Here is a 21,634-nt window from a genome sequence, read left to right on the forward strand (position 1 = left end):
AGCAATTGGGTTGTTTTAATCCAGCGATTGGGTTGTTTTAACCTAGCAATTGGGTTGTTTTTTAACGTAGTGAATGGGTTGTTTTAACCTAAAAAGTGGGTTTGTTTTAAGCTAGCAATTGGATTGTTTTAACCTAGATATTGTGTTGTTTTAGGCTAGCGATTGGGTTGTTTTAACCTAGAAATTGGGTTGTTTTATCCTATAAATTGGGTTGTTTTAAGCTAGAAATGGGGTTGTTTTATCCTATAAATTGGGTTGTGTTAAGCTAGCAATTGGTTTGTTTTATCCTATAAATTGGGTTGTTTTAACCTAGAAATTGGGTTGTTTTATCCTATAAATTGGGTTGTTTTAACCTAGAAATTGGGTTGTTTTATCCTATAAATTGGGTTGTTTTAACCTAGAAATTGGGTTGTTTTATCCTATAAATTGGGTTGTGTTAAGCTAGCAATTGGGTTGTTTTAACCTATGAATTGGGTTGTTTTAACCTATGAATTGGGTTGTTTTAAGCTAGCAATTGGGTTGTGTTAAGCTAGCAATTGGTTTGTTTTATCCTATAAATTGGGTTGTTTTAACCTAGAAATTGGGTTGTTTTATCCTATAAATTGGGTTGTTTTAACCTATAAATTGGGTTGTTTTATCCTATAAATTGGGTTATGTTAAGCTAGCAATTGGGTTGTTTTAACCTATGAATGGGGTTGTTTTAACCTATGAATTGGGTTGTTTTAAGCTAGCAATTGTGTTGTTTCAATGAAAGATTTCCTCACAGAGTTCACATGAATTCATCTCTGCACTATAGTGTACATGGATCTTGTGTCTCACGAAATTTCGGTTTAATGGAGTATGGGCAGGGTTGACAGGTCTTCACAACAGAACCCGCCCCATGGCTACTCAAAACTTGGCCAAAACAAGCCCAATTCTGGTAGATTTTTTCCTCAGTAAAAATTGCGTCACGGGGGTAATATCTGGGGATGGGATAAATATCACATTATTGGGGTCACTTAAACCCGCGGACATGAAAAACTGCGGGAAAACCGCAGACTTGGCAACACTGAGCTCTGCAGAACAAAAGTAGGCGTTTCTAAACTTGTGGGTGTCTTCAAACTGACGGGTGTTTATAATTCAGGCAATGAAAATAATCCCCCCCCCCCAAACCCTCCCCATCTGTGACGTGGGCAAATCAGGTAACACCGTGGGAAACGCCCCTCTGTTTATGCACTGAAAAAAAAAAAAAAAAAGTTAAGAAAACGTAAAAGTTTAAGGCAACCAGCTGCAGAACATTTTTGAGTTTTCTCAACTTAGGGTCAATTAGTTTGAATAAACTTTAAACGCTGAATTTGTCATAAAAAACATAAGCTAGACTTTTTTACAGTAGAGCCGCACTTCTATTTTTACCCTTGCTATAATGGCCACGCATTTGAATGGTTATTAAAACTGCATCGCTGTTGTTATAGTTATCGGCCTTGATGTGGAGAAGTTTATGTAGGTCATTTTTATAGGCTACAGTGATACAGGTGTCATTTCAGATCATAAATGAATTTCAAACACATGGTTGTGTGTGTGTGTGTGTGTGTGTGTGTGTGTGTGTGTGTATGTGTGTGTGTTTCTTTCCTGACCCGCACAGCTGGTGAATCTCACTCAGATGAAGCTGAACTAGATGAATTTCCAGAGTTCAATCTCCCTCAGCCACAAACCCTCAGAGACTCGTGATGCTTATCGCGAACTCCTTCCCTCGGCGCGTCTGCAGATGGAGCAGGTGAAGCGGTGGGCTTGTGGGTAAGACGGAGCAGGAGCTCTAGGGGGAGATGGAGGGCCCCGGTGGGCTTTTGTTTGCATTGATCTCTTCGTTTTTTCAGCGCTGTCTTCTTTGCATCTTTCTAGGAACTCAAAAGAACTGTGTGCGCTTTCTTAAAAGTGGCTTTTGGTAGGAAAGCGTCTTCAAGTGAGGTGAAGGAACATCTTCACAATGTATGATTTCAATGTTCCTCTCGCTCTTTGCATTATATCAAACGCCGTTTTGAAAGGTGCATGTTTAGGGCACACTTACTTTACATAAAATATCCATAACCTGCAATTCAATTGATTCAAAAATGCAAAATCATCACATAAACAATTAGTAATTGAACAGACAATGACAGCAGCTATGATGTAATATAAGGAAATGAATAGGGGGTGGGAGTAAATAAATTCTACTTCTTTCCACTCCCTTTCGAGCAAGTATATATGTGTATGTGTGTATACCTAAAGGATTATTAGGAACACCATACTAATACTGTGTTTGACCCCTTTCGCCTTCAGAACTGCCTTAATTCGACGTGGCATTGATTCAACAAGGTGCTGAAAGCATTCTTTAGAAATGTGCATTATCCTGCTGGAAGTAGCCATCAGAGGATGTGTACATGGTGGTCATAAAGGGATGGACATGGTCAGAAACAATGCTCAGGTAGGCCGTGGCATTTAAATGATTTCCAATTGGCACTAAGGGGCCTAAAGTGTGCCAAGAAAACATCCCCCACACCATTACACCACCACCAGCCTGCACAGGGGTAACAAGGCATGATGGATCCATGTTCTCATTCTGTTTACGTCAAATTCTGACTCTACCATCTGAATGTCTCAACAGAAATCGAGACTCACCAGACCAGGCAACATTTTTCCAGTCTTCAACTGTCCAATTTTGGTGAGCTCGTGCAAATTGTCACCTCTTTTTCCTATTTGTAGTGGAGATGAGTGGTACCCGGTGGGGTCTTCTGCTGTTGTAGCCCATCCGCCTCAAGGTTGTGCGTGTTGTGGCTTCACAAATGCTTTGCTGCATACCTCGGTTGTAACGAGTGGTTATTTCAGTCAAAGTTGCTCTTTTATCAGCTTGAATCAGTCGGCCCATTCTCCTCTAACCTCGAGCATCAACAAGGCATTTTCTCCCACAGGACTGCCGCATACTGGATGTTTTTCCCTTTTCACACCATTCTTTGTAAACCCTAGAAATGGTTGTGGATGAAAATCCCAGTAACTGAGCAGATTGTGAAATACTCAGACCGGCCCGTCTGGCACCAACAACCATGCCACGCTCAAAATGGCTTAAATCCCCTTTCTTTCCCATTCTGCCATTCAGTTTGGAGTTCAGGAGATTGTCTTGACCAGGACCACACCCCTAAATGCACTGAAGCAACTGCCATGTGATTGGTTGATTAGATAATTGCATTAATGAGAAATTGAACAGGTGTTCCTAATAATCCTTTAGGTAAGAGTATATGTATATTTTTACAATCAATCAAGCAATCAACAAAATAGGATATGCATTTAGTGCATGATAAAGAAAATAATGTAACCTAATGCTGGGTTGTTTCAACCCATATTTGGGTCGAAAATGGACAGGCCTAACTGTTGGTTTATTTTTATTTTCAAATTTGGGTTGGGTTTGTTCATATTTAACCCAAAAATAGGTCAAATCTCAACAAATAAGAGGGAATCCCACACGCTATCAGTACTTTCAAAAAAAATTATAATATCAAAAATGTTTTATTGGCAACTTTTCGGTCTCATGAACTTCATCAGGCATATACCCAATGACAAGGTCATGAGACTGAAATGTTGCTAATAAAAGGTATAGTACTGTGCAAAAGTCTTCAGCGGGTTAGTATTTTTACACTCCATAAATGTTTTTAAGTCAGTTATATTTTGCAATAGTGTGTCAGTATGTGATATCATTTACATTTTCAAACATTTATTTGATTTGTGTGTGCAGAAGGAGTCTGACAACAGCTGATCCACACGGAGATCTAATCTCACCATCATCGAGTCCGTCTGAGATTACATGAAGAAACTGAGACAAAACTGAGACAGAATCCACAAGAACTGCCACAACGTCTCCGAGACACTTGAAGAAACCCTCCTGAGTGTCTAAAACTGTTGACAGTACTGGAGCTTTGCAGGAGGGTTTCTTCAAGCGTCTCGGAGATGTCGTCTCAGTTCTTGAGGATTTTATCTCAGTTTCTTCATGTAATCCCAGACGGACTCGATGATTGATCTCCTTCTGCATACACAAATCTCACTGGAATCACAATTAATGGCAAAATAAATGTTTGAAAATGTAAACTGATATTACCTACTGACACACTATTTCAAAATATAGAAATATATATACTGGAAATATAGAAAATATAGAAATAACTGGCTTAAAAACTACTTTTAGACGGTGAAAATACTAACGTGCCTAAAACTTTTGCACAGTACTGTCTTTTATATTTTTCGCAAGGACTGATAGTGTGCGGGATTTCCTCTCAAGGTGTAATCTAAACAGTTTCTGTTTTTCTTTTAATTCTTCAACTGCTGCAATTTTCTTCCAGTTTAGTAGTATGTCTTCCCTTAAAACTGCACTGGTTTTGTCCCTCTGTATGTTGGGTAATGTCCCTCAGCCCCCTGTACACAATGAAATCACAAACCAAATCACACAGTAGGTCGCTGTGGGCGCAGCCTTCACATCTCTGTGGTCTCATGAACGTTTCTTTAAACCAGCGTCTCGCACAACTGCTAAATATTCAGTGTTTTTACTCGTTTGATCAGTCATTTAAGCACAGAGAGGAGATGAAGCTCGTTTTGAAGTCCCAGAGAACTCAAACGATCTCCCAGAAGAACTCTGCGTTTATCAGAGGTTAGTCTTTTCTTTGGAGTATATCAGTTTTGTTCTCAAAATGACTCAAATTAGTCAATAATCTTAAGTAAGTGTAAAGAGCTATAAAATATATTTGGACAAAATCAAGTGATTTTCTTAAAATTTGTCTTGTTTTCCATCTTAAATCAAGATACATTTACTTACGGGTGTAAAATCAAAGGATAAGAAGTCTAGTTTAATGACAAATTGATCAACATGAGTTTACGCTTAAAACCAGAACAAATATCTGCCAGTGGGATCAGAACAAGAAGCTTAATTATAAAGGGATAACAACTTTTGAGCATTCAGTTTGATTATATCTTCTTGTCATCCTGATTTAAGGCTGTTTAAACAAGTAAAACGAGACAATCAAACATCTTTTGAGGTCACAAAATTAACACATTTTAAGTCGTGTGAACTGCGTTTTATGAACTTTTGAATTAGCTAGATAAAGCTAGCCAGGATTCCACCACTAAGTTGAGATAACATGACAATTTTAAGCTAAATGTGTGCATTAGCTTACTCAAATATTTCAAGTTAAGAGCAATTAAAATGTATGAGTACGAAATAAAAATCTGGAAGTTATGCGTATAACTCTGATCATTATACGGGGAAATATTACAAAAGGTCTGACTAAATCATTAACTATTCAGTCAAAAACTTAGATCAACTTGTAAAAGCATCTTATTAATTACTTCTCTCTCTTTGAAATCAAATAACTATGACTTCTTGTTGCATTGCTGCTTCAATAAGAAGAGAATTACAGTCAAATTAATGTCCCAAGTGCCCAACCAAAGGGAACACTGATCTCCATAATGGTGACTTTTTTTTTCTTCTTGATAAAATGGCACTCAAACCACCCAATCAATTAATATTAACCTGAGTAAACAACGTATAGTGTGTGAATAGTACTATTTTTTACAAATAAATAAAGAAATTAAGTAAAACTGACTAAAAAGTGTTAGTTAGAATGACAGCAGGATTTTACAGTGTACGGCATTATAAGACTTAATGACGTTATGATGCCGAATGACATTGACATTATGCTCTGTTATGAGCAGATTTTAACCAGGCGTCCTGATTTGACGTCTGAAGCGAGGACACATCAACAAAAAAAAACGTTCATACTTCCTGTCTAAAGTCTAAAGAAGCTCCAGAACCGAATCTCAACTCAATCAAGCAGACGCGTCTTCATCGCACGGACGCCCGACGGTGAGTCTGATTTATCATGATCATTGTTTCGCTTTTAATAAGTCTTTCCTTGTATTGCTCGCTGTTTGACGTGTCAAAAACAACTTATTGATTTAGTTTAGTAGTTTTATCATGAATCATGTCTAATTTTTTGTCATAATTAAAGATTCAATTTATGCGTTTAAACACGGATTTGTCCAAATCTAATTTATCAAAAGATAGTGAAGTTTCGTTTTTTTTAATGGCTAATTCTACGGAAGAGTTTTTAATGTGTCCCGAGCACATTTCTGGCAGAGAGCAATGATTGATTTGGTGATTTGGAGAGACGTTTGGGGCTGCAGGTGAGTGAGCCGTGCAGGTGTTTGACATCTCTAAACCTCAGATTCTCGCATCTTTAACTGACTTCACCTCTCAACAGCTGCAGCTCAACCAGCCACACACACACACACACCGAATGCACAAGACACTCAATCTGTTTCACTAGATTATACCTGTCGTAAGATTCATTTACAAGTCATACATCTAAATCAGAAGTTCCTTTGTTACATATTAATATTTATATATTCTCACAATAATTTAATATTTCCTTTCACTTATTGGTTCATGTTTATGATGATTTGGAGAATTAATCTAAATAACATGCTGTTACTAATTATTATGTTATTAATAAATTATATGAAATGTATACGTTATATTATATTTCAAAAGTTTATATATAGTCTTATTGAATTTATACATTTTATCTTATTATAGTATTTTTTATAGTATTTACCTTGATTTGAAGAATTAATCAAAATAATATATGCATACTAATTTAATTTACTATTTATTTACATTATGTTCATTATGATAATTTCTATATAATCGTATATTATCTATACATATTTTTAGATTTGCTGTACCTGTTATATGATAATATATATATATATATATATATATATATATATATATATATATATATATATATATATATATATATATGAATATTTTAGTTTTTTTATATTTTATGATGTGGAGAATTAAGCAAAATAACTACTGATACTAATTATATTTTGGATACATTTATTTACATTATGTTCATTTCTATATAATCATATATTAGCTATACATATTTTTAGATTTGCTGTCCCTGTTACACATGATAATATATATATATATATATATATATATATATATATATATATATATATATATATATATATATAATATGAATGTTTTATAGATTTTTTAAATATTTTATGATGTGGAGAATTGAGCAAAAAATAACACTGATTCTAATTATTATATAAAAATTTAAATAAATGTATTTAGTTTATTATAATACTTTTTATATAATGATCATTTATATCCATATATCAACTTTTTAATTTTTTTATAGTATTTACCTTAATTTATTGGTTTATTTGTCTACTGATGTGGAGAGTTAATCAAAATAACCATGCTGCTAATAATTATATCAAATTTTGAATGAATGTATATTATAATATGTTTGATATATATATATATGTATATATATATATATATATATATATATATATATATATATATATATATATATATATATATATATATATATATATATATAACCTTTTTATCTTTTGATGTGAAGAATTAAGCAAAAGAACAATACAGATACGGTTAAGTTAAGTTAAGTTAAGTTAAGTTAAGTTAAGTTAAGTTATGTTATGTTGTTATTATATTCATTTGGGATGTGTTGTGCTTGTATTTCAGATCTGACCTGACCCGCCGTGTCTTCACTCCACTGATGAAATGCCTCGGTCGTTTCTAGTGAAAAGCAAGAGGGCGGGGCATCGCTCCACAGGCCACGCCCACCATCAGCGCGGTGACGGATGCTCGTCCATCGGCCGCTCGCAGGCTCTGGAGCTGCCTCCCTGTTCATCCGCAGAGAGCCGCGGCCGGCCGTCGGTGTACCGGCCCGATAACAGCACAGACGGAGCCGGAGCTGAGCCCACAGCAGGTACACAAACAACAGATCAACACCAGTGACTGGAATACTGTGGCAGATTGAGCACGATATGAAATAGTTGCAGTGTGGGAGTTTCCCGTGAAATCTAAAGACACTCATAATGAAAACAGGGTCTGATTTATATCCCTTAATCACGAGAACATGAGTACTCGCAGCTCATGAGAACTTAACTTCAACAAATCTCCCATAAATGACTTCCGAGTGTTGATATGATCGCGACAACTTGAATGAGTCATTATGAATTTTTTTTTCCTTTAGCCTAATTAAAATCCTCACCACTAACTATTAGATTCTATTATGATTCTATTACATCTGATTAAATTAAACCAAGTCGTGGTGAGTGGCACAACGCAACGCGACAAAAAGACAATCCAAACCATTATAATCAGTGATGCTGTCTACACCTAGCCTGACGTGGTCATACTCAACTCTAGTCAGAATATGAGTCTGCTGCTCCATTGGGCTGTGATTATGGGGCATTTCAACCTAACCAGGAAAGACCTCGATTGGTCAGACCTACAACCAATCAGAGCAACAAAGCAAAGCATAACATTAGTTGTCAAATGTCAACAGAGCTCAACTGCATTGTGTTGCCAAGTCTGCGGTTTTCCCGTGGGTTATTTTCCATGTCCGCGGGTTGAAGTGACCTCAATTATGTGATATATAGACCCAGGAATGCAACCTTGCCAAAATAACACACATTTTACCCCCAAACACCATTTTTTTTTCCGGAGAACCCCCCTTCCCCAAAAACTATTGGAAGTGCGCTGGAATAAGTAACGTTAGAAGAAAAGGATGGTGAAAACGATCTTTGCTGGTGTTGTAAAAACATTATTTAAGAATAGATACTTATAGTACTTACCAACACGATGATCATTTCTGAGAGAAATTGTGAAGGTGATGCATATATGAACAAGCTCTCCGTCTGAAGCCCGCCCTGATGATTTCATTGGCCAGAACAGTTTCTGTTCAGGCATAATTACTCCTTTATGAAACAAAAGTCCAGACCGAACTGCCCGAGCTCAAATGTTGTGGGCGGGGCTGAGTTCGGCTGATCCAGGCTAGTCTACACGGAATGAGGTGCGACAAATCCAGGACAGTAAACTGATTTTGCAACCGCCGCTTTGACATGGCCAGTGTAAATGGGCTGTTGCTCATTTACACTGCACACGTATACACTCACCTAAAGGATTATTAGGAACACCTATTCAGTTTCTCATTAATGCAATTATCTAATCAACCAATCACATGGCAGTTTCTTCAGTGCATTTAGGGGTGTGGTCCTGGTCAAGACAATCTCCTGAACTCCAAACTGAATGGCAGAATGGGAAAGAAAGGGGATTTAAGCCATTCTGAGCGTGGCATGGTTGTTGGTGCCAGACGGGCCGGTCTGAGTATTTCACAATCTGCTCAGTTACTGGGATTTCCACACACAACCATTTCTAGGGTTTACAAAGAATGGTGTGAAAAGGGAAAAACATCCAGTATGCGGCAGTCCTGTGGGCGAAAATGCCTTGTTGATGCTCGAGGTCAAAGGAGAATGGGCCGACTGATTCAAGCTGATAGAAGAGCAACTTTTACTGAAATAACCACTCGTTACAACCGAGGTATGCAGCAAAGCATTTGTGAAGCCACAACACACACAACCTTGAGGCGGATGGGCTACAACAGCAGAAGACCCCACCGGGTACAACTCATCTCCACTACAAATAGGAAAAAGAGGCGACAATTTGCACAAGCTCAAAATTGGACAGTTGAAGACTGGAAAAATGTTGCCTGGTCTGATGAGTCTCGATTTCTGTTGAGACATTCAGATGGTAGAGTCAGAATTTGGCGTAAACAGAATGAGAACATGGATCTATCATGCCTTGTTCCCACTGTGCAGGCTCGTGGTGGTGGTGTAATGGTGTGGGGGATGTTTTCTTGGTACACTTTAGGCCCCTTAGTGCCAATTGGGCATCGTTTAACCCTAGTTTGTGCTCTGGGGTCTATATGACCCCAAAGCACTTTTCTTTAGTTAAAAAAAATGGTTCCCTTTATCTCAGTGGAATAAAACTTTGTGACTTTTCCTAAGTTATCTATCTGTACATGCACAAAAAAACTGGGCTTGATTCGGTTGTTCTAAAGGCATGTAAAAAAATCTGTCACACTCAGGAGCTTTGGGGTCAATATGACCCCACATTGAAATGAATGGGAAAATCGAAAAAAATGTGTTTTTTATTTTTCATTTGTCAAAAAAAATATATAAATCCAGAATAAATCTGAAAATTTCCATACCACAATGAAGCCCTGGTACTAGAGCACAAATGTAAAGTGGAACGAACATGATCACTTGCACACACACATGCTCACGCACACAAACACACATAAACAAACACACAGGAGTGACTCCAATTGAAAGCATTTTTTTTAGAAATTGACAAATAAAATCAATAATTCCAGAAAAAAATCTGAAAATTTCTACACAGAAATGAAGGCCTGGTACTAGAGCAAAAATGCAATGTAGAAAAGACATGCTCACTCAAACACACACACACACACACACACACACACACACACACACACACACACACACACACATACATACATACTAACAGGAATGACTGCCATAGCCAAATAAAATCAGCCACAAATGCAGAACAAAGATAAAAGGGGTGAGACCTAATACACACACACACACACACACACACACACGCACGCACGCACACACACACACACACACACGCACGCACGCACGCACGCCCGCGCACATGTGCACGCATACACGCACATGCGTACTGAGGCACCACCCACATGCGCACCTATGCGCACGCGCACATGGGCACGCGCGCACACACACACACAGAAAGAGAGAGAGAGAGAGAGAGAGAGAGAGAGAGAGAGAGAGAGAGAGAGAGAGAGAGAGAGAGAGAGCATCTATGGAATTTGTCAAATGAAATCAGCAACAAATGTGAGTACCTGAGTGAATCAGTGAGACCTAATGCATGCACACACACACACACACACACACACACACACACACACACACACACACACACACACACACACACACACACACATACACGCAGAGAGAGCAAGGGAGAGATGAAAGGAAACTGACCCGTTCAACTTTGAAAAAAGTTTACTCTGAGATCTAAGAGCTGCAACTTTGTTTTGAAAGCAAAGTAATTGTTCCCATAACATATATTCCCATACAAAAGAGGGCCAGTGCATGGACTGATTTTTGTTCATGATACATGTTCATTCACAACATTCTGAACTGCTTTTTTACCATGTGAATTATGTAATAATTTTTGTAGCTAGTTATTGCTTTTATGGTCAGTGTTCAGAATTTGATTATCAAAAAATTATATTGTTATTCAATGTTCATTCTTCACTCCTGGTCATTTATGCATATTGCTGCTGGTTTTTTTATATATATATTATTAAATTAATATCTTTCAAATTCTAAAGTTAATAATTTTTTTCCACATTTGGTTCATTAAAATAAATAATATTCAACTACAATCCGATTCTAAGTCTTGTACTTTAGGTGTTTCTTATGTGGCGATTTATGTGGTATTTTGTTAAAACAGACATTTCAAAACTTATCAAAAACTACCAAAATTCTACTATTTGAAGGAATATTTATTTTTTTATGTCTTGTATAATGTTTATACATGTATAAATTCACAAAATGTATAACAAAAGTTATGATATGAGCAGTTGGCCACATCCAGTAAAATGAATGGATCTCTATTGCCCCCTATGGACAAAACAATTTCTTTCTTAAATTGTAATTCCTTCAAGTTTGTCTTTGACCAACAGATGGCAGAATTGTACAGCTAACACCTATATCAATATCCAGAAACAAATTCATTTTAATTTAGATCATGATTTAAGTATTTTTTTCATAAAAAATTGATATTTCACACGCAAGCTAATGGTATAAATGGGGATTTGTGTGGTAAATAGGTACAAAAGTACTTTGAATATCCAAAAACACAGCATTACTGTATAGATGAGAAGTGAACAAAAAAAATAATATATTATATGTAATATTAAAAATGTATATTTTTTTTACAATCACTCTTTACATTTTGGGGTCATATAGACCCCAAATGCACTGAGTGTAAACAGGAAACTAAGGACATATTAGGGTTAAATGCCACGGCCTACCTGAGTATTGTTTCTGACAATTCTCACCTTGTTGAATCAATGCCACGTAGAATTAAATCAGTTGTGAAGGCGAAAGGGGGTCAAACACAGTATTAGTATAGTGTTCCTAATAATTCTTTAGGTGAGTGTAAGTCGCATTACGGTGAGGTTTTTTTCTGTCCTCTATGCGGTGTCAACTTACAGGAGCATTTCAGAAGCGAAGCGGCTGGATTCGCAAGACCACGAGACTTGCCTGTCCGACGTTGTTTTACTTGAATTTTTTTGTGTTTTTAATGGCTAAATGGTTATATTTTATCAGGTTTAATTGTTTATTGCTATGCCCTACTTTGTTTTGCTGATGAATTTTGCATTTTCAAACATTTCAAACAATATCAACTTTGAATCTCTTGTCGTCAATTTCTGGCCTCCTAGTGATGTGAAAGGTAATCGGGATTCTACATGGGGTGATTATTTAAACTTTATTTTGTATTTGAACTGTGTGTATTCCCTAGCAAAAATGAACCATGGTTTTACTACAAATAAAACCAAAAAACAATGGTCATTGTAGTTAAACCATGGTAACCACAAATTAACCATTTACTCTAACAATAGTTTAACCATGGTAAAACTGTTGTTATATAAATGGTAATCAATTGGCCAAAAAATCATGGTTACTACACTTTTACTATAATAAAACCATGGTTATTTTTTGTAAGGCTTGGGCGCCTTACAAAATTGGCGTTCAGAATCGGCGTTCAGCAAAAATATACTTGGCACCTATCTTTAGCGAACCAAAGTGAGTTGGTTTGGAAACTTGCCACAGGGCGACACAAGCACTGACAAAAGTGGCCGCGATCAGAGCCGTAATGCACCACAGATGTGTGCAATGTAAATAAAGGGCTGATTTCATGCTGTTCATCTTTAAGAAGAGGCTTACATTTCCCATAATGCTTTGCGGAGAGTGAGCCAGCACCATAGACTGTAAAAAAAATATGGACATAGTGTCCGTGGCGTCACCCATCGGATTCTGAAGAGCAGTTTTGAAGCACAAAGTAGAGACGAGCTGGTCGTCGCCATCTTGAGAGCACTTAATTCCCGGATAACAGAAAATGGGCAAAGAGGCGAGACGTGGGCGGAGCTGAGGTGAAGTGGGCGGAGCTGACGCTGACTAACAGACAGCAGACAAACGGCAATCCAGCTGTCACTCAAAGTGGCCACGCCCTTAATTATGCAGAAATGTAAGGCTTTATATAATGTAAACGAATGAGTTATAAAAGGCCTGCACGCTAAAGTGAGAGATTCAATAAGTTTTCGCTGCAGAAATGATTCAGTCCCTGCTCAGAAGTTCAGTAAACATTAGTGACGGGAGAAAACAAAGATTTTCGAAACTCTGAATCAATTGAACTTTATGCTGGTCAATACAGTGTAAATGCAATGAAAACATGCATAATCACTCCTCTTACAAACCAATTGAACACAAATAATTAAATATGATGGTCCTGTAAAATTAGTGTTCTTTTATTATTTTGTAGTGCTTGTTTTGTGTGTTATAAGACAGGGTTTGGCAAACTAGCTTAAACCAAGGTTCAAAACAATATGACGTAACAAAGCCTTGTTTGCTGAAATCATGTGACTTGTAGAGTTTGAAACAAGCTCCTACTAACAGTTTCATTTTAATTAAACCTATCATTATTGCATACTCAGAAAACACACAACATATTCTATCCTATTGTGTGTGATGGCAGTGAAGCAGTCTGGTGTGTATTCGTCTGACCTGTCATCATCATCTGCTGCTGTGGAGAGACACAGCGATCTGGAGCATCTTATTCAGACTTTACTCAGTCACCATCAGCTGACCAACGTCCAGACGCCACTGTGTGAATGTCCACTCTGTGAGAAGGTGAGCAACTCAATCCTGCTCTGTGTGTGTGTGTGTGTGTGTGTGTCTGTTATTGAAAACACCTGAGAGAAATCATCAGCAGAGAACAAATTAACAAATGCATTTACGGTGTGTTTTAGGGCTGCACGATTATGACAAAAATCTGAATTGTCGATTATTCCCCTGAAATTGTAATTGCGATTATAAGTTACGACTATCACAATTAACATTGAAGTTTTGAATAGCTCTATAACATAGTTGGAAGCGACTGCATGCCATAGTTATATCAAAAAGAAACGAGCTGAAAACAGTCCATTGGTTTGGTTTCTTTAAATTAAAAAAAAAAGTAAAATAAGCATGGTATATTGTGTTAAACTAAAAATAAAAATTAATCAATAGGGAAAAAAACTTAAGATAATGTAGGAAGAAAAAAAACATGGTTAAACCATAGTTACTACAAAAAACATGGTTAAACCATAGTTATTACAAAAAAACATGGTTAAACCATAGTTACTACAAAAAAAATGGTTAAACCATAGTTGCTACAAAAAAAACATGGTTAAACCATAGTTACTACAAAAAAACATGGTTAAACCATAGTTACTACAAAAAAAACATGGTTAAACCATAGTTACTACAAAAAAAACATGGTTAAACCATAGTTACTACAAATAAAAAACATGGTTAAACCATAGTTGCTACAAAAAAAACATGGTTAAACCATAGTTACTACAAAAAAACATAGTTAAACCATAGTTACTACAAATAAAAAACATGGTTAAACCATAGTTACTACAAAAAAACATGGTTAAACCATAGTTACTACAAAAAAACATGGTTAAACCATAGTTACTACAAAAAAAACATGGTTAAACCATAGTTGCTACAAAAAAACATGGTTAAACCATAGTTACTACAAAAAACATAGTTAAACCATAGTTACTACAAATAAAAAACATGGTTAAACCATAGTTACTACAAAAAACATAGTTAAACCATAGTTACTACAAATAAAAAACATGGTTAAACCATAGTTACTAGAAAAAAACATGGTTAAACCAGTTACTACAAATAAAAAACATGGTTAAACCATAGTTACTACAAAAAACATAGTTAAACCATAGTTACTACAAATAAAAAACATGGTTAAACCATAGTTACTACAAATAAAAAACATGGTTAAACCATAGTTACTACAAAAAACATAGTTAAACCATAGTTACTACAAAAAACATAGTTAAACCATAGTTACTACAAATAAAAAACATGGTTAAACCATAGTTACTACAAAAAAACATGGTTAAACCAGTTACTACAAATAAAAAACATGGTTAAACCATAGTTACTACAAAAAAACATGGTTAAACCAGTTACTACAAATAAAAAACATGGTTAAACCATAGTTACTACAAAAAACATAGTTAAACCATAGTTACTACAAATAAAAAAACATGGTTAAACCATAGTTACTACAAAAAACATAGTTAAACCATAGTTACTACATATAAAAAACATGGTTAAACCATAGTTACTACAAAAAAACATGGTTAAACCATAGTTACTACAAAAAAACATGGTTAAACCATAGTTACTACAAAAAAACATGGTTAAACCATAGTTACTACAAAAAAACATGGTTAAACCATAGTTACTACAAAAAAAACATGGTTAAACCATAGTTACTACAAAAAAACATGGTTAAACCATAGTTACTACAAAAAAACATGGTTAAACCATAGTTACTACAAAAAAACATGGTTAAACCATAGTTGCTACAAAAAAAACATGGTTAAACCATAGTTGCTACAAAAAAACATGGTTAAACCATAGTTACTACAAAAAAACATGGTTAAACCATAGTTGCTACAAAAAAAACATGGTTAAACCATAGTTGCTACAAAAAAAACATGGTTAAACCATAGTTGCTACAAAAAAAACATGGTTAAACCATAGTTACTACAAAAAAAACATGGTTAAACCATAGTTTACTACAAAAAAAAACATGGTTAAACCATAGTTGCTACAAAAAAAAACATGGTTAAACCATAATATTCTGTCACTGGCAAGTCAAATATCCAAATGTGAGTTTTATGTATTATATTTCCTGTCGCTGATGACGTTCCTCTCAAGTGGGCGTAGTTCTCAGTGTAATATAACGTGTCACGCTCTGTCTTAATCGTCTGTATTCACTTTTCTGTCCTTAAATGCTTGTTTTTAGCGTCAACAGCTTATAAAAACTTCTGGGTTTTGGTTCAGTTTTTTAGCTTGTTTGCGCTGCACCTCGTCACATATCCGCTTTTAGACATTGTTCTGTGTTTTGTTACAAGTCAGAAAAGTCTCTGTGATGCAACAATGGTGCAATATTTTAAGTAAATCCAACATATAATTTTATTCAGTGTAGGTGCAAAGTGTTTCTTTACACGTTATCGCCAACTACTGAGTAATAAAGCGTTGTTATTTGTTTTGCTGAGCCGTGCGAATGAGGATCGTTTTGACAGTGTTGTGTTCTGTACGCGAAAATAAAATTAGAAATATACAAGCAATGGGATTTAATCAGTGGACAGCATTGTGTTTTATAAGCAAATTATGTTTTATTAAGCAATAAATAAACCATATAAAGATTTGTGTATTGAAACGGATTTTCTCCAAAGATAAAGCTCTAGTCCTGATCTGATCACCTGATATGATTTCACACATCTACAATTTATGCAAATCACATGTGGTTTTTTTTGTTCGTGCGGTTTGGGAACATTTTAGTGCACTTGCATGCTTTAAACCTCAAATGCGATTTCCATGTGACACATCGGAACAATGTGAAGCACTCACTTCCGTCCCTGGTGATATTGTGGGATATTAAAGGGTTAGTTCACCCAAAAACGAAAATTATTTCATGAATTACTCCCCCTCATGTCGTTGGACACCCGTAAGACCTTCGTTCATCTTCAGAACACAAATGAAGATATTTTTGTTGAAAGCTGAGAAAAGCTTCAGAAAGGCCTCCATTGGGATTCAGGACATTCCCACTCACAAGACCCATAAAGGCACTAAAGGCGTCGATACAAAGCCCATCTCACTACAGCGGCTGGACAATCATTTTATGAAGCGACGAGAATAGTTTTTGTGCGCAAAAAAAATAAATCAAAATAATTACTTTATCTGTCAAGTTATTGTCTTCTGTGTAGGTCTCACTCCTCCTCTTCCGGGTCATGAACGGCGGATCTGCATCATATTCTCACACATGCGTCAAGTTCACATCAATAACTTGGTGGATAAAGTCGTTATTTTGATTTTTGTAGCATTGTAACATTATTGTACAGCCACTGTAGCGAGATGGAGTTTGTATCGACGTCTTTAGTGCCTTTATGGGTCTTGTGAGTGGGAATGTCCTGAATGTCAATGGAGGCCTTTCTGAAGCCTTTCTCAGCTTTCAACAAAAATATCTTCATTTGTGTTCTGAAAATGAACGAAAGTGTTAAGGGTGTCCAACGACATGAGGGGGAGTAATCAATGAAATAATTTTTATTTTTGGGTGAACTTACCCTTTAATATTGCAATGTCTTCTGCAGCTCTTGTCCTCCGCTATAGGTTTGACGTCACAGTTGTGCAAGTCACATGTCAACAGGGCTGCTCTCCCATTGGCCGGCTACACGAGCCAATCACATCAGCACTATGAGTGCAGACCCACAGGAATACTCAGGGTGAGAGTAAGTACTAGAACAACTTCAACCTTTTTATTTCAGGTAGTCACACAGGAAACACTTGTCATTTATTTTGTTGAATTTAATGTATTAATATAACAAAAATCAATAACTACACTGTAAAAATTTTTGGTTGTTTTTTGTTGGTTTAACTTAAAAAAGTAAGTAACCTGGTTGCCTTAAAATTTTGAGTTTATTGAAATTACAAATTTGAGTTGATACAATGAAGGACATTTGTTTAATAAATAGAAACTCAAAATATTTTTATCACATAAAAAATGTGATAAATCATGAAAATAGCACTATTTGGCATGCTTCAATGCATCATCAGAAATAAAACACATACAATTACCCAATATGCTTAAAAAATCTTTTAATAATATTTTAATAAAGGTTGTCAAATCTTAAAAAAAAATCATTGTATTAACTCAAAATATCAATTTCAATGAACTCAAAATTTTAAGGCAACCAGGTAACTTTTTTTTTAAATAATTTTTTACAGTGTATATATATTTATATAAAGCAAAAATGAATAAAAACTACAAAAACACAAACATTTATATCATTTTAACAAGTATTGGCAATCGATTATTCACGATTAATCACATCCAAAATAAAAGTTTGTGTTTACATAATATGTGTGTGTACTGTGTATAATTATTGTATATATATATATATATATATATATATATATATATATATATATATATATATATATATATATATATATATATATATATATACATACATACATACACACACACACACACACACACACACGCATGTATATATTTAAGAAAATATTTATATTTATAATATCAAAATATATATAAAGTATATACATGCAAATATGTCATCTGCATGTGTGTGTATTCAAATATACATAATTTTACACAGTACACATATATTATGCAAACACAAACTTTTATTCTGGATTCGATTAATCGTGATTAATCGATTGCCAAGCACTTGTTAAAATGTTATTAATCACGGTTAATCGATTACCCAGCACCCGTTGAAATGATACTAATCACGATTAATCGATTGCCCAGCACTTGTTAGAATGATATTAATCACGATTAATCGATTACCCAGCACCTGTTAAAATTATATTAATCACGATTAATCGATTGCCAAGCACTAATTTTAACTAAAAATACAATTAAAATGGAAGTACTACATGATATCCAGCATGTATGTTTAATTCAGTGGGTGTGGCATCTAGTTATCATCTTAGAAATAAAAATAACTTCTTTATTTTTAATAAGATTTTGTGAAACGTCTGAAATCGTGAAATAAGTTGGCTACTCAGATGTAGTGTCATCCAGATATCATGCAGAAAATGTATACAGTATACACACTGCAGTGGGCAGAATGTTTGCTGTGTGAGCTTCATGGGTTGAATGTGTGTTTCAGGAGCGCAGTTTTGGCTGTAAGGTTTGTGGGAAGGTGTTCAAGCGGTCGTCGACTCTCTCCACACACCTGCTCATTCACTCGGACACGCGGCCGTTCCCCTGCCCCTACTGCGGGAAGAGGTTCCACCAGAAATCGGACATGAAGAAACACACGTTTATACACACCGGTAAATTACACACATCTTTACATTTACTTAATTCGTAAGCTAATGATATTTTCTTATTAACCAAATATTGTTCACGCCATAACCAGAAACAACGCTGTGACACGCGATAAAGGGATTTCGTTTTTTTTTTTATAACCAGTCGTGATGGCGATACATGCGACTTTTCTAATTTAGAAACGGTTATTTCTGAAACAACAATATATGGCGTGTGACAATCATAATCTAAAGGTATGATTATCACTGTTGAAAAAAAAACTGCTGGTTAGGTATGTTTCGAAGCATGGCAGCTGGTTTATGCTGGTCCTGAGCTGGAGCTTGTTTCTTAGGACCAGCATAAATCAGCTCATGACCAGCATAAACCAGCTCATGACCAGCATAAACCAGCTCATGAGTCATGACCAGCATAAACCAGCTCATGACCAGCATAAACCAGCTCATGAGTCATGACCAGCATAAACCAGCTCATGACCAGCATAAACCAGCTCATGACCAGCATAAATCAGCTCATGACCAGCATAAACCAGCTCATGACCAGCATAAACCAGCTCATGACCAGCATAAACCAGCTCATGACCAGCATAAATCAGCTCATGACCAGCATAAACCAGCTCATGACCATCATAAACCAGCTCATGACCAGCATAAACCAGCTCATGACCAGCATAAATCAGCTCATGACCAGCATAAACCAGCTCATGACCAGCATAAACCAGCTCATGACCAGCATAAACCAGCTCATGACCATCATAAACCAGCTCATGACCATCTTAAACCAGTTTATGCCCAGCTAACATGGAACTTTCTCAGAACGTTGGCTAACGTTCTCTGAAAGTTCTCTCAAAGTTATCAAAAAACGTTCTTGCAGTAACGTTATTAGAACGTTGTGCCAACGTTATTTGCTATTGAGTAACGTTCTATAAACGTTAGCTATAAAACGTTATTCTTACATTGTTAGTGGAACGTTTTAAGAACATTACTACATTAAAAAAAAGTATTAGTCATTACAAATTAGTCATACAGCTTTTTCTCAAACTTCATCATTTTTATATCCAGAGACAACTTAATGACACTTAAATGCTATTTTCGTGTATATATTTATTTTTTTACAATCAGAAGAAAAATCTAGTAAACTAATTATGTACTAAATATAAATGTAATATAAATATAAAAGTCAATTATAAAAGTGGTTTTATCTTTTTTTAAGAAAGAATAAGATGTCAATAAACAAGTACTTTAACGGAGAAAACGGGAATATTTTATTTGATCATACTCCACACCCTTATAAGAACGTTATTTAACGTTCCTATAACATTCAAAAACGTTTTTATAACTTAATGGGAACGTTAGGGAAACGTTCTTATAACCTAATATTGTTAGCTGGGTGACCAGCATAAACTAGCTCATGGCCCTCTAAAACCAGCTCATGAACAGTTTAAACCAGCGTAGACCAGCTCATGACCATCATAAACCAGCTCATCATGAACAGTTTAAACCAGCGCAGACCAGCTCATGACCATCATAAACCAGCTCATCATGAACAGTTTAAACCAGCGCAGACCAGCTCATGACCATCATAAACCAGCTCATCATGAACAGTTTAAACCAGCGTAGACCAGCTTATGACCATCATAAACCAGCTCATCATGAACAGTTTAAACCAGCGTAGACCAGCTCATGACCATCATAAACCAGCTCATCATGAACAGTTTAAACCAGCGTAGACCAGCTTATGACCATCATAAACCAGCTCATCATGAACAGTTTAAACCAGCGTAGACCAGCTTATGACCATCATAAACCAGCTCATCATGAACAGTTTAAACCAGCGTAGACCAGCTTATGACCATCATAAACCAGCTCATCATGAACAGTTTAAACCAGCGCAGACCAGCTCATGACCATCATAAACCAGCTCATCATGAACAGTTTAAACCAGCGCAGACCAGCTCATGACCATCATAAACCAGCTCATCATGAACAGTTTAAACCAGCGTAGACCAGCTTATGACCATCATAAACCAGCTCATCATGAACAGTTTAAACCAGCGCAGACCAGCTCATGACCATCATAAACCAGCTCATCATGAACAGTTTAAACCAGCGTAGACCAGCTTATGACCATCATAAACCAGCTCATCATGAACAGTTTAAACCAGCGCAGACCAGCTCATGACCATCATAAACCAGCTCATCATGAACAGTTTAAACCAGCGTAGACCAGCTTATGACCATCATAAACCAGCTCATCATGAACAGTTTAAACCAGCGCAGACCAGCTCATGACCATCATAAACCAGCTCATCATGAACAGTTTAAACCAGCGTAGACCAGCTTATGACCATCATAAACCAGCTCATCATGAACAGTTTAAACCAGCGCAGACCAGCTCATGACCATCATAAACCAGCTCATCATGAACAGTTTAAACCAGCGTAGACCAGCTTATGACCATCATAAACAAGCTCATCATGAACAGTTTAAACCAGCGCAGACCAGCTCATGACCATCATAA

At 36.0% G+C, this 21,634-nt stretch overlaps 2 protein-coding genes across 5 annotated transcripts in view; one reads left to right on the forward strand and one right to left on the reverse strand.

The window, feature by feature from the left end:
* si:ch211-106h11.1 (volume-regulated anion channel subunit LRRC8D) overlaps positions 1–14,258 on the reverse strand; it is a 49,439-nt gene extending 35,181 nt beyond the window's left edge. Inside the window, exons 1-2 of the mRNA XM_067455957.1 lie at positions 13,738–14,258; positions 7,578–7,802 (exon numbers count right to left, since the gene is read on the reverse strand). The gene's annotated coding sequence lies outside the window, so the exon portion shown is untranslated. The remainder of the gene's footprint in view (positions 1–7,577; positions 7,803–13,737) is intronic.
* LOC137091521 (zinc finger protein Gfi-1-like) overlaps positions 4,538–21,634 on the forward strand; it is a 39,332-nt gene continuing 22,235 nt past the window's right edge. The window contains exons 1-6 of one of the 4 annotated variants that reach the window (XM_067456030.1): positions 4,538–4,648; positions 5,710–5,860; positions 7,571–7,817; positions 13,709–13,863; positions 17,409–17,546; positions 18,957–19,122. In XM_067456030.1, the coding sequence (XP_067312131.1) occupies positions 7,610–7,817; positions 13,709–13,863; positions 17,409–17,546; positions 18,957–19,122 (667 nt within the window). In that variant the 5' untranslated portion in view covers positions 4,538–4,648; positions 5,710–5,860; positions 7,571–7,609. Of the gene's footprint in view, positions 4,649–4,924; positions 5,861–6,159; positions 6,181–7,570; positions 7,818–13,708; positions 13,864–17,408; positions 17,547–18,956; positions 19,123–21,634 lie in introns of those variants that run through there. The other 3 variants (XM_067456055.1, XM_067456037.1, XM_067456047.1) reach the window with 3 other exon arrangements.

The sequence above is a fragment of the Pseudorasbora parva genome, chromosome 2 (assembly GCF_024679245.1).
Source record: "Pseudorasbora parva isolate DD20220531a chromosome 2, ASM2467924v1, whole genome shotgun sequence".
Lineage (NCBI taxonomy): Eukaryota > Metazoa > Chordata > Actinopteri > Cypriniformes > Gobionidae > Pseudorasbora > Pseudorasbora parva.